Source organism: Phalacrocorax aristotelis, chromosome 11 (assembly GCF_949628215.1).
Source record: "Phalacrocorax aristotelis chromosome 11, bGulAri2.1, whole genome shotgun sequence".
NCBI classification, from domain to species: Eukaryota; Metazoa; Chordata; class Aves; order Suliformes; family Phalacrocoracidae; genus Phalacrocorax; species Phalacrocorax aristotelis.
Genome location: NC_134286.1, coordinates 1088918 through 1102628, shown reverse-complemented (window position 1 = coordinate 1102628; position 13711 = coordinate 1088918). Strand labels below are relative to the sequence as shown.

The following is a 13711-nucleotide window of genomic DNA, read 5'->3' as shown; positions in this document are numbered from 1 at the left end:
ATCTCCACTCACGTTGCTGCTATTTGCTCCTGCTCTCCCAACCTCCTGGCTCAGGACACATGCTGAGCTGCGGCAAGAGTCTCCCTGGACACTCAACAGCATCCTGAAACTTCTGTTCTCATTTTCAGGTTGCATTTTGCTTTTTACACTGTCCTCCGTGCCATGGGGGAGCAGAAGGGGACGGTGCCAGGCACAAAGCTGGGAGATCGCTGGAGGCAGAAATCCTCGATGTTCTCTTCTGCTAAAACTCTGGAATGGTGAGAAAGAAAGATGCTGCAAATCAGTAAAGATGCTTCACGCCTCGTAGCTGCTGTGCTGGGTACCCAGAAAGAAGGAGGAGGAGAGAGGAGGCAGGGAAGATCAGGGCACATCCACTCTTTCTGTATTTTGCTGCTCTGCTAGATCTGCATGTCAGGCTCTCCGATCGTCTACGTGAGGGGTTGCAATACACCTCAGGATAAACTAGGAAGAGATACACTATTGGCTATTTGATATGCGGTGTGTCATCTGGCAGGCTGTATATATCACTAGGAAAGCAGGGACCACTCAGCCTCTGAGCAAAGCTGCTTCAGTGTATAGCTCAGAGATACTCTGAGGACAGAAAGAAAAGGGAAAGGCTGCTCTTGCTTTTTCGATTGTGACAAGCTCTGAAAACTCTTGGGAAACAGAGACCTGACACATGAAGGACTATGTGGAAAACCAATAAAGGAGATTTCCAAGGAGAAGCTGTGGGAGAGAAGCAGAACAGCGCCCAAAAGGAAATATTCACTATGATTTCTTCCTAGGCGAAGAGAAAAAGTGTTTGGGGATCTCTGATATTTCAGCATCTGAATCAGCTTCTGTATATAGGACATAAGGGACTGAAAAGGAACAGCAGCTGGAGAGTCCCTGGAGCAAAGCTCACGCGTAATCAACACAGGAAGGACCCATTTATCAACTCTTCTATGTAGTTTGCAACCATGGGATGGATTTCTAAGATGCAAGCGTGTGTGCTTCCTTCTGCGACCGCTGGCTTCAGCACCTGAGCTGCCGGAAAGGAGGGCAGAGGGGCGAGCAGCCCGCCTGGGGACCCGGGCAGCGCTGGAGCTTCGCTTCCCCAGCCATGGGCAGGCACACGTGGTTCCCTTTGCAGTACATCTCCAAGCCCTTCTGGAGAGCGGAGAATCACAACGTGACCAACTTCTTCTCTGCACTGTATGGCTTCCCTAACCAATCCTTCTTCCACAGCGATTTGGACCTGGAGGACCTGGGGGACTTTGACAGCAGGACCAAGTATGAAGGCGAGTCCCAGAGCCGGACGGTGAAGGCGCTGCTGATAGTGGCCTACTCGGTGATCATCTGCATCTCGCTGTTTGGCAACATCCTGGTGTGCCACGTGGTGATCAAGAACAAGAGGATGCACTCCGCCACCAGCCTCTTCATCATCAACCTGGCCGTTGCCGATGTGATGATCACCATTCTGAACACCCCCTTCACGCTGGTGAGCATCCGGCTTGTCTGTGTTTTGCTGGTGTCCGTGTGCCGGTCAGAGCTGTGCATATGGGTATCGAACGGGCCAGCAACGGGCTAATATGCACAGTTTCTTTGTGGTTCTCCCCCCTCTCCTTTTGTCTCCTGGATGAGCTGCAGTCGTGCGCTGTCCGTAGCGTTGTCCTGCCTTCCAAAAGCAGTTCCCAAATTATCACTTTGAATTCACCTTTTCTTAAATTGATCCTGTTTCTTTGCTGGGATCTCTGCCTTGCTCTGGTGGGATTTGCACCCCTTAAGCTGTTCAGGGAAAGCATAGTGCCCTCTTGTGTGTTTGCACCGCAACAGTCACACATTAGGGACGAGTAATTAAGTGGCTGTAACCTCTCTTAGGAAATAGCTTTACACCAACTTCAAGGAAACAGCAAATTGTGACAGTTTCAGTGACACAGTCACCCACTAGAGTTGTCTCTGTGGGGAAATTATTAAATTACTTGAAAACCGATTAGCTAGTTTTGACTAATTTTCTGTGTGGATAAATGTTTTGTAGTAAATGTTCTTCACTTCAGATCAGGTTAATCTGCTTCCAGAGTGAGTTACATTAATTTGGAATAAATATTGCGCAGCCAGGAGTAACAAGGGAGTGAGACAACAACTGTTATTTGGAATAGTCTCCTCTGCAGAAAAGCCATGATCAGTAGCACCTTGCTGGGAAATGCCACGCTTTCCTCCCCACTGCATGCTCGGGGAGGCTTTAGTGTCCGCCACCTCCCGCCCCTCCCCATGAGCGGCTGGGTTTCGGCGCCCGAACCCGCAGAGGTCAGACCCGCGAGGAAGGCAACCCAGCTTGTGAAGTGCGAGTGGCTTTTCCAGCCGGAGGGTAGAATTTTCCTCTCGGTTTGTGTAAGTTACCTGACAGCTCTGAAACTGCAGTCAATGTCCCTCACGCAACGTGATGAGAGGGGAGTCGGGCTCAGGGACCAGCATGTGCGCTAGAGCCTGCCACCCAGCGCCGTGTCCTGTTTCCAGCGTGGCAGGGATGCTCCACAGGCACATGATTCCTCACTCAGAGGTGTTTCTCCACTCAATTACTCAATGATTTTTTCTTCCACGAATTTATCTCGCTAAGTTTTGAACCCGTGCAACTTTCAGCAGCCACAAATTCAAACGTTTTAACAACAGTCATGCAACAGTTTTTAAGGGGCAAGGTACTGTTTTTCCCTGCAGAGCCTCATCAAGGAGTTGAGCTAAGATTTCTTCACATTTTCCAGAAGGACCATGTTACATGGATACATGCACCCAAACACACAGCCCTCTACTCAGGCGGATTTTTTTGCGCAGCATAATAAATCAAAGCCTCTTGCATAGTCACTTTTTCCCCAGAAAAACTGAGTATAATGCATCTACAGAGCACAACGAGACTATATTAAGGCATTTCTTCCTTACCATACTCAGGAGAGGCCTATTTGCTACACTTCAGATAATGCACGCTGTTTTAATCCAATTTTGTCTGTTCTTCAGGTGCGATTTGTAAGCAGTACCTGGGTTTTTGGAAAGCTGATGTGTCACATAAGCCGGTTTGTTCAGTACTGCTCTGTTCATGTCTCTGTGCTGACCCTCGCTGCCATTGCTCTGGATCGGCATCAGGTATGTGATATACATCACCCCTATGTTTGCTAGAAAATAAGGCACTAAATACATAGTCTTTTCCCCTTCAACTCCTAGTACCTGGAAATCTGCATTGTCATGGGAATCAAGGAATGGAAGGGAGCACTGTAGCCTTCACGGCAGCGGACAAAAACCCCCACGTTTTTTTTCCAGCTGAGGGTGATCAAACATTGGATCAGGCTGCCCAAAGAGCTTGTGGAGCCTCTGTCCTTGGGCATATTCAAAAGCGAACCAGAAGGAGTCGTGGGCAGCCCTACTTTGCGCAGGGGGCTGGACTAGATGATGGCCAGGAGTCCTGCCCACCTCAGCCATTCTGTGGAGTACGGCCCTGAAAGCACGGTGGGAACGTATTCCAGAGTTCAAACACCAGCAAGCCAGTGCATTTTCTCAGCGCTTATTTATGAAGAGTCTTACCATTTTTAGGCTTGCCCCATTATTTTGGGATGCCTAAGAGTGGAAGTAGTGAGAACTGTGTTAGCACTTCCAGTCCAAGGTGAGGCGTTCTCCTCTCTTCCCCCTGCCCCAATGCTTTTTTTGCGAATATCGGCCAGGAAAACCTTACAGGTCAAGCAATGAGTGCAAACCGAAGGGTTTCCTTGAAGTACAACACAGTCCATAATTTCGCTGGAGCTGATAAACGCTGTGCAGTGGCAGAGCAGGTCCTACAAGGTGAGCGCTCGAGCAGACCGTGTATTTTACTTGCAGCGCTGGAGTCACAGAAATGGTTGTTACTGAAAAACAATTTCTCATGATAAATGACATGGGTAGATGAAGTTTGAAACAATAAGGGATTCCACTCCAATCGCCTGGGATGTGCTCCATCTGGTGTCAGAAAATTACAGTGACTGCCAGAGTATATATCATCTATTTCTGTCTTTTTTTTAACCACAAAAAGTTTGGTAGTCTGCCCATTCTATGTGCAACATTGCAGCTCCTGAAAGCAAAGCATTTTGGTAATGATTCATTTTAATCAGTAGATTCTGGGTTGATGGCAAAGCATGGCTATGTATAAAGAAGTGTTTGTTTAATTCAGGGCAAACACAATACATGCCTTTAAATTCAGTAGAGTAGGTTCCTCAGAACTGGAATTAGCTAGTATGGTCCAAGGAGATAAAAACAGAAATAAGGAGATGTCGTTGAGCAAAGAGAAATCAATACTTGCCTCTAAAAATATTGCTAGTCCTGAGAGGTACCAGAGTAGACAGATGCTCCAGGGGAGTTGTAGAAGCTTGATTAAATAGATATTTATAATGAGATTAGAAAAGACATGCATAAAATACCAAAGGCTTCATCAGCCCGGAGATCACTTGGATTACGATAGGTCTATTTTTAATTATTGCTTCATTGCCTAATATAATCATCCACACTACACGCAGACCAACAGGTATATAACCATCATGCTCTCTGAAACCAAGCTGGTGGGTGACACAGCGTGCTTCTCTGCTCAGGGCACTGGGCCAGCAGCAACCCTTAGTACTTGCACAACTCTCTGCATTTTCTGGCTCTTATATTCTCCATAGTCCAGTAAAATGAGTCTCCCTTTTCTGCCTTTTAACAAAGGAGGGATGCAGAGCTGCTGCAGTGCTTCAGACTGCAACGCGAGGCTGAAAGAGTGGCCAAGACACTGTCAGATAAAGCAGCCCTCCTTAGCAGCAAGCACGCCTGGACTACACCATGGTGTAGTTACTGCACGGGGTAAACTGAATATAAAAGAGCCAGCCTTTGAGTCTGTGAGCGCTGCGTTGGCCACAGGTTAGATTCAGCTGCGGTTCCCAAGCGTCCTGTCACTCCGTCTTGCAAGTCCGGCAGATGCCAAATGCTGTGAGCGTCGTGGCTGCCGTCGGCGCTGGAGGCTCGTCTGTAGTAATGAGGAGACTTTTTGCACTCCCTGTAGCGTAAGCCAGAACAGCCTCCTGGCTTTCTACTTGTGCTGCGCTTCACGCCCATGCTGAGTATTCCTTGCTGTCCTGGAAAGCCCACGTGCTGTTTGCCCCTTGCTCAGTGATCAGCAAGGAATGCCTGCTCCTGGACGTGGATAAAGCAAAGATGCATTCTTTTTTTTCCTAAAGCTTGCAGCTCGTTTTTATCGGTTGAGGATGTTGTAAATCCTCAGGATTGGTTGTTCTCCGCAGGTTATCATGCACCCTCTCAAGCCGCGCATGTCCATGGTGAAAGGAGGGATTTGCATCATTATCATCTGGGTTATGGCCAGCTGCTTCTCACTGCCTCATGCCATATATCAGACTTTGACAGGATTTTATATTGGGTAAGACACTTGCGCAGTGCTTTTCGTATATGACATACGCAGCTTAATCAAAGTCCCACAGAGTCTAAGGCACGCGTCTCTCCGCCTGTGTTATTAAAAAAGAAAGTATGGTGAAACAGAGACGTCTTCCATCTCTGTGACTAGGCGGTGTCTTTCCCACAGAAGGACAATGACAGTCAGTGGAGTTGCTTTTGGGCTCGTTTGTTAGTTCACTTTGGCTCAGAGGTTCAGCCCCGTCACTGAGGCAGGCACAGAAGAGGGGTGCGCTTCGTCGTTAGAGGGCACGGGTGTCAGTATGGATTATTTTTTTCTTTTCCTGGGGATGTGTTTAAAATATCTTCACTGGGACCAAAGGTCAAACTTAAAGAAAAATTTTCCACTGGAAGGGGTACTTGCCCGCGTTACTGAGTGACTTCTGCTACCTGTACTTTTACTGAAACTTGTAAGAACATCTGAGATGTGTCTCCAGCAGGTGTGGTGTGCTCCTGGTACTCGAATTGACAGTTCTTTCTCTCTTTGACCTTCAGGAACAGAACAACACGAATGGTTTGCCTCCCCAGCTTCCCTCCTCCTGCTGATCTTTTCTGGAAGTATTTGGACTTGACTACTTTTGTTCTCTTGTATGTCCTGCCCTTGCTTGTGATCTCCATCACATATGCCATGGTGGCCAAGAAGCTCTGGCTGAGAAATGCCATCGGGGACCTCACCATGGAGCAATACTATGCCCATCAACGGAAAAAGAAGATGACACTGAAGATGCTGATGGTGGTGGTGATTGTGTTTGCCGTATGCTGGTTCCCCCTGAACTGCTACGTGGTGTTGATCTCCTGCAGGGCCATCCACAGTAGCAATGCTCTGTACTTTGCTTTTCACTGGTTTGCCATGAGCAGCACTTGCTACAACCCCTTCATTTACTGTTGGCTGAACGAGAACTTCAGATCTGAGTTGAAGTCCGTGCTCTGCGTGTGCTGGCGAAGGAGTGCAGCCCAGAGCCATGCTCTGCAGTCCATCTCCCCGCCCTTCAGGAACGCCTGGGTTGAGAACTGCCACTATAAAAGAGGCAGCGCCTGCCAGAAGGCAAGGGCATCCTCCCAGAGGAACTCTGCAAAGACAGACATATCCAGTGTTCAGCCAATTGTGGCTGAAAGCTAAACCCTGTCTGATGGCCAGGCAGCATCATGGGGAAAACAGAGCTGGAAGGGGCTGCTGGAGACCCTCTAGTCCAACCTTCCACCCAAAGTAAGCTAACTTCTACCTTTGATTGGGTTGTCCAGGACCTGGTCCAGTCAGGTTTTCAAAAATCTCCGGCCATGGGCTGCCCACTTGTAGGCTCCAGAATGATGGGCGTCGAGTGAATGTTTCATTGGAAGAGTCAGCAAAAATTAAGAGAATTCTTTAAACAGCACACAAAATCTTCCACAGCCTCGGCAAATAAGGGCACCGACACCGATTATACACACGCCAACTGATGCACACTGTTTTAAAGAAAATGGCTGTTTATGCATATAGAAACACTGTATTGATTCCTTCTTTTAATTTATTTGTAATTTGTTCAAGATGAATAACATTTACAGCCATTCCCGTATTTATACCCAGCGCATCTCAGCTGCTTACTCTGCCGCTAGAGAAGCGCCGCAGCTCTGCCGTCCGCCTCGCTGCCGCGCCGGCGCGTTCCTTGCAGCACCGCAGGTGGCCGTGCCTGCTGGTGGAGGGGGAAGGGTCTCAAGAATCACAACGGGAACACAGCTGAGAAGCAGGGCAGCGAAAACTCGCTCCATTTTTATGGGTGTTGTTCTTTCAGGGGCTTCTTTTGTTCTGCGAGCGTTACTAGTGGTCACCTTGAGACACTGCTTGTACTGCAATTTGTGGTCAAGAAGGAAATTATGCAAGTGAGCTTATTCTCAAGCACTAACTAGCTGAGGAACCAACCCTTTCTTAAAACATACACAACCTGTCATTTTGCTAAGGACTAAATTGATGCCCACCCACCAAACACCACCAGCCACCCAAGAAATAGAAATGGTTCCGGAGGCATTTTTCATTTTTGCACATTCTACCATGTTTCTCTTTTGATGTATCTCTATTATCTGCATAGGAGATACCAAACTGGAAGTCAAACGTTGCCAGTCAAAACAATTTTATGGAGCTTGTACCAGTGGAGACACCAGTCTGAGTCTAACAGCGTGACCGTCATGCTCACTGGTCCCAGCGAGTTAAGCTGGTTGACTTCGGCGCAGCTTCCCAGGCTGGATGACAGTGGCCCGTTGGGTACATTCGGAGGAGGCCCTCGGGCCGTGGACTTCAGAGACCAACCTCCCTCCTCACCTTCTGAATCAGGGGCGTCCGTTGGCAGGCCAGGGTGGGAACTGGGCTGTCACCAGTTTCTCTAGCACTGGGAGCGTAGGCAAGCAAACTGGGGGTACCGCTCCTTGTGCAAGGGAGGGTGGATGCCACGCTCGTGTAAGGGCTGTAAGGCCCACATAAATATGCTGCACAAATACAGCTTTTTACCTATTCCACAAAAAACTTCACGGTTAAGAATAAAAAGAACATGTGAGCACTCAGAGGTGGTGAAGTCTGAATTGCCTTGCCAGGCTGTATGTGGAGCCAAGAGGGGTGTTGGCCCGTAGGTACCTGCTCTGCTGATACACGTAGGGCTTTGTTATCGTCTCTAGGCTTTCCCTCAAAAGTGTCTCACATCATTATATTTCCTAAGAAAAGTGATTATTGCTGTGTTTTAACATTGTTAATTGACATTTTAGAGAAAAGTTTAAATTATTTTCAGTTTCAATAATATCTTATTTTTTACTAGCCCTCAGGAACTGTGTCCCTCATGGCTTCGTTGTCAGACTGGCAGCCCTTCCCCGGGTGTCAGCCTGTCTGTCCTGGCAGTAACCCGCCGGGCAGCAGCGATAGCTGCTTGGCAGCTGCTGAGCGGGGCACCCTGCTTCGCCTGAGGTGGAACCTGCATTGTAACTCCAGCGTTGGGAACAGATCTGCAGCTTCTAAAACCAAAAGGCAGGGGGCAGGAAGAGTTGGCACTAGATAAAGGAGGTCATTTGTAAACCTTTATACACTCCCCCGCTCAATAAAGCTGAGCATTTGATAATGTGCCACAGCAATTGCCTCAAATACTGATGCCTGCATTCCTGCTGCTCTTGGTGGTGGCCGAGTGCTTTCAGCAGCGTTGATACTGTTTTGAGCATGGGCTCTCCATACCTAACAAAATAGCTGAGATGCCTTGGCTCGTGGGCACGGGCCCCGCGGTGCCTGGACAGCCGGTGCAGGCAGCTGCTGCTCTGATGGATCACAGTGGGAGCTCAGAGCTGGATTTGGATCAGCAGTGACACATATCAAGTGGGAGCATGTGGCCAGCTTCAAACTAATGGCTCTGAAAAGTCACTAAAGCTGCGTTTTTCTCTTCCTCGGAAAGAATAGCCAATTTCCTTATTTGTGACCATTCAGTGCTGGTTTGGCCTTGTGATGGCAAAGGGTTTAGCCTCAAATCAGCGAAAGGAAGATTAGTTTCCTCCTTCCTAGGCAAAACAATACTAATTACACGTCTACAGCTTGGCATTTCCACTGAAGACCGGCAGTTTGCTCCAGTTGCCAATCTGAGTGAGAGACTATTTAAGTTTGGAAATCAAGATGCTTTGATAGGGTCAAAACTGTTGACGTGTGACCTGAGAATGTATTTGCACCTAAAAAGGAGACTGTGAAGCTGAGGAAAGAGAGGTGTAATGCAAATCTTGCTTCTTCCTAAGACAGTTGTGGGAAGGGAAAGGACACCAGACAAGGAACAGAGACCTCACGTGGCTTGAGATACTGCAAAACACACTGGCATTTGCAATGGTAGCGCTTCAAGTGAATGCTCCCCTCTTAAAGCAGTGGTCATTCGTCCCTACCACGTCTGCAGGAATTGCTCTGCAGAAGGATGCACTTAGGGGAGGAAAATGAATGAGGGAAAATCTCCTTGGAGAACGAGCACCCCAGACTCAGATGTCTTCTCCGATTCACCTACAAGAAATGTGTTGAACAGGCTTTCTCCTGTGGGCTTTATCATGTGAGCCTTTATTTTGTTTACACTAATAAAGAAGGGTAAGTGGAGACCTGAATGGAACCGGCACAGTGGAGGCAGACATCCGAGTCTTTCATTGTATGTTAGACATAAATAACAGCATAAACCTGATATTACTACTAAGTTGGGGTTTTCTACTGTCTGGAAAACTTGGAATTTATACCACTGCAAATGTCATGTTCATAAAGTAACTGTCTGGAAGGTTTCTATAAAGAAAATTATTCTTGTTAAAACAAGCAAACCACAAACCCAAATACAACATTGTTAAGGTGAGTAATTTAATGAAACATCTTCTCATTCGAATGTTCTTCTTTTTACACTGGAAAAATTCAATGAAATTAAATAATGCGGTTTGCATGTATATCCCAGTGCATGCCCAGAGAACCGCTGGAACTCATCACTCTGGAACAAATCAAAGAAACAGAGTCTGTTCTTGCTGCTCAGCTTTTTAACAGGACAGCAAGCTGGGTCCGGCTTCCTTCAGCCTTTGCATGGAGGGATGCAAGGTCAAATCCACCATCTGCCTGTGCAGCAGCAGTGGGCGGCAGAGACATCCCTCGCCTGGCAAGGTTTCTCTAGGGGACAGTTTGCTCCCAGAAAGCTGATGCTGGAGTCCTAACACACCCCCTATGCTAACCCTTACGCAAGCAGTGCTTTCTTCAGTGAGAATCTGCAGTCTGGCAATGTTGAGCTGCCTTTAAAAAATATTTTTCCCTTGAGGTAACTGTCAAAAGCTTACATTTGTGTAAAAGTCTGGTGAACTTCATCATCATTATGTGCAACCTTCTGCTGGATGCTCTTGCTTTAATATGAGCTCTGTTAAAATTTCCATATGGTTGTAATACAACAAGATTCTATTCACTGATGCTTTTTTGGGACTAATAACAGCCAAATAAAATATCTGGTTTAGGACCCTCTCTCTCCTGTGGCTTTTATTGGAAAAGACATAATGAATGTTAAAGTTTTGGAAGGGAGATATCCCCTCTTGATTACGTGCACGAGAATTAACAGGAAAGCATAGACTGCTGCTCCCGACAGCCTCAAAACCACGACCAAACCGTACGTCTGCATTTGTTTTGACATCTTGCAGCATGAAAAGGCCTTTGTAAAAGCGGAGCTATGATTACCCAGATGAGGAGTCAGCTGCGGACGTGTGCCGGCTATAAATGACCTTTCATCCCCTTGCATTTCATTGCAGCTCCATGCAGTAAAAGTCGGTCTCACTTCTCTTCACCTGGATGCCTCAATCCAGACAGGAGCAGGGGCACACCTAACTTGAACTTAACTCCTACTATTCTCCAATAAACACTTCCATGAGCAGAAGCACAGCCTGATTTCTTGTGCATTCCTCCCAAGCGCTCCCGCCAGGATCCTCAGCCCTCTCATGGGTCCCCCTCCCCTCGCTGGGGACCTCACGCTCTCCCTCACCTGCCACCAAGCAAATAGGGTAGGAAACGTGCACCGCTGAGGCTGTTACATCTCTGTCACTCTTTGAAACTGGTTAATGAAGTCTATTTTGGGGGGAGTAACTGCTTGGTAGCAACACTGCAGTGTGATCGGGCAAAGCTGGAAGCACGGCACCAAGGTCTGAGGCAGGTAACCTGGTTACTGAAGTTGCTACACCCGTTCCCAGGTCCGCACCTACGGATAACAAAAAGCAATATGCCAAATATATAGCGCCCTACATCTACATTTGAACAACCCTTCAGTGTTCAAAGTGTTAAAAATAGGCAACCATACCAAAAGAAAATAACATTTTATTGTCATTTCTGGGTAGCCATTTCTTATATCTCTCCTTTTGAAGAAACTTTGCAAACGGAGTAAGGACCTTTGCAGCTGCAAATCATTTAACCAGCTCTGATCAGCTGGATGCAGCTCCAGAAGGGTCAGAAGACTCCCCGTTCTGGAGAAGGGTCCGATGTTTGTGTAAATATTTTAAGTCACTGAATACAGTGAGGTGAATATAAGCACTAGACAATGGGGGTAAGCACCCCACAGTACCACAGCCAAGGCATTCTGTCCAGTCTGTCCCAGAAGGTGGTTCGGGCAGCATAAAGGTCAGTCCCCTTCCGTATGACATCGGTGCAAAACCCTTTCAGAAGGACGGAATGCTGTACAAGCAGGGGGAGTTGCCCAGGAGACAGAGAGCAGCACAGCTGGCCCCCTGCTGCACCCCACGCCTCCCAGCGCAGAGGGTGCCGGCTGTACAAGGAGCTGAGCGTGAGCACGGTGCGGGCGCCCAGTGCCGGCGTCCTGCAGCCCAGGCTGCCCACGCTCCAGCCAGGGCTGGGCAGGGAACAAGGACGCCAGCTTTCCAACACCTCCCCCCCGCCACTCAGGCTGAGCTGGTGCAGCAGGGAAGGCAGCCCTTGTCTTTGTTTTACCCTGAAAGCAGCGGCTGCCATCCTGGATACCGACCTGCGTGCCTGGGTTTGCCTCGGTGGCTCATAGCATCTGACAGAGGTTTAATAGCATATGATGGTGTGAAATGTGCTGTGAAACCAGAGCAAGACCTCTGTAAGAGAGGTTGTGTGAAAATATTTTTTTTTCCCCTCTGTTGGAAAGCTCAGTGAAGAATGGTGTTGTCTTGCGGCACAACAGAAACACCCGTCATTCTGAGAAACAGGTAAAGCAAGTTTGGCACCAAATAACTTCTTTTAATACGGAACTGTCTTTTTTTTGTGCGAATAGTCTGTGCCATATCACATAATCCTGCAGCAGCAACCTGATTTCTTTTCTATATACTACTTGTAAAAAGCCCCAGAGGTCTAAAAATGACGCTGCTTTACAGGGATGTGTTTTCCTCCTTTAGCAAAAGCTAAAAGCAACAAAAGCTGTTTCATTTCCTTCCTCCGTAACCCGACTCAAAGGTCCTTAAATTCAATGGAAAAGCCCTTGCTGATTTCAGGCAGGTCTGCATCGAGCATCTGGCACAGGAGGCAGCGTGTGTGCTCTGTGACTTGCCCCCACCGTGGAGAGAAAGGCGGCGTAGGTGTCCTCACATTCTCCCGGTGCAGGATGCAATGCCACGGGCTAGGGGGAATTAGTCACATCCTGAGCTATTAGAACTGTACCACTTCACTGGGTTCACTTCACAGCACCATTAAAGCGCAAAGCATTATGGCTCTCTCTTAATCAGGGCCAAATGCCTTTATTTTGAAAAACAGGGAGAGGTAGAAAGCGAGAGGTATCTGTAAGCAAGAGGAATGGGGAAATATTTCCATCCATGGAGGGTCACCCTCATTTTGCCTTTAACTGTGACAAGAAGAAATCTGAGGATTCACTTGTAAGGCTCTCCACCTCCCAAAGCCATTACTGTCAACATGTCAGATTGGTAACCTAAATTTAGACTCAGTTTAGGATTATTGCTATTACTAAATAATCCCGTGCTCATTGTGCAGGAGATAAACTTGCCAGTGGTGTAATTATTAGCTAATCGTGTGATGATGACGCTGGCAAAACTAATAGCGACTTTACTTCTACTGCAGCTTTGTCCATTTTTTGAATTTTTGATCACCGACTCAGATTCCAGATTTGGACCTTGTTGATGATTTTTTCTTTGCAAGAGAGGCGTTCTCATGATGCCATTATCTGCACAGAGACTGGTGTCTGATAAGGTGAGGAGGGGTGGACCCAATATTTTACATGGCAAAATGAAAGTAATTCTTTTTTTTTTTTTAAGAGAAAAAAAATCTCTATTTTATCAAGTAGAAAATCCTCATCTGGTGCATCTGCGCTGACCCTTAAACTGTCCCTATTCATCTTCATTTTTAATATTCTGACAAGAAGTGGACAAGAGTAGATGGGGTTTGTATTGACATTCATCTCTCAGAAATCCGGTGTAAGGCTGTCCCATTGATGGCTTAAAATCCCACAGGCTGTTCATCGGCAAGGTACCGTTCCTGCGTGCGCCTCTGCGAAGGAAGATGTGAGAGCATGTCTGCGGAAGCAGAGACGCTGCAAGGGGAGGCACGATGGACAGCCAGGAGGGGACCGGGCTGCTGGCAACCCTCGAAGGCCTGAGGGCCTGGAGGGTGGCACACAACACGTGCTATGTCACGTCTCATCTCTCCCCCACCATAAATCCAAAGGCCTGGAAGACTGGAGTCTGTTTTTCAGCTGGAATGTGCCACACTGAGGTCCTGACGTTATGGAAGGTCTTGTAATTCCTTATAAGATCAGCATTACCAACACTGCTCATTTGTTTTGCTTCTACAACGGCACTTCACTGT

At 47.6% G+C, this 13711-nt stretch overlaps 1 protein-coding gene across 1 annotated transcript; it reads left to right on the top strand.

Annotated features, from left to right (window-relative positions):
* Nucleotides 1-1021: 1021 nt before the first annotated feature.
* On the top strand, nucleotides 1022-10386 carry LOC142063137 (G-protein coupled receptor 83-like). Its single transcript, XM_075106522.1, has 4 exons — nucleotides 1022-1480; nucleotides 2989-3114; nucleotides 5268-5401; nucleotides 5929-10386. The coding sequence occupies exons 1-4, from the start codon at nucleotides 1103-1105 to the stop codon at nucleotides 6551-6553; spliced, it is 1263 nt and encodes a 420-aa protein (XP_074962623.1). The 5' UTR covers nucleotides 1022-1102; the 3' UTR covers nucleotides 6554-10386.
* The last annotated feature ends 3325 nt before the right edge of the window (nucleotides 10387-13711 follow it).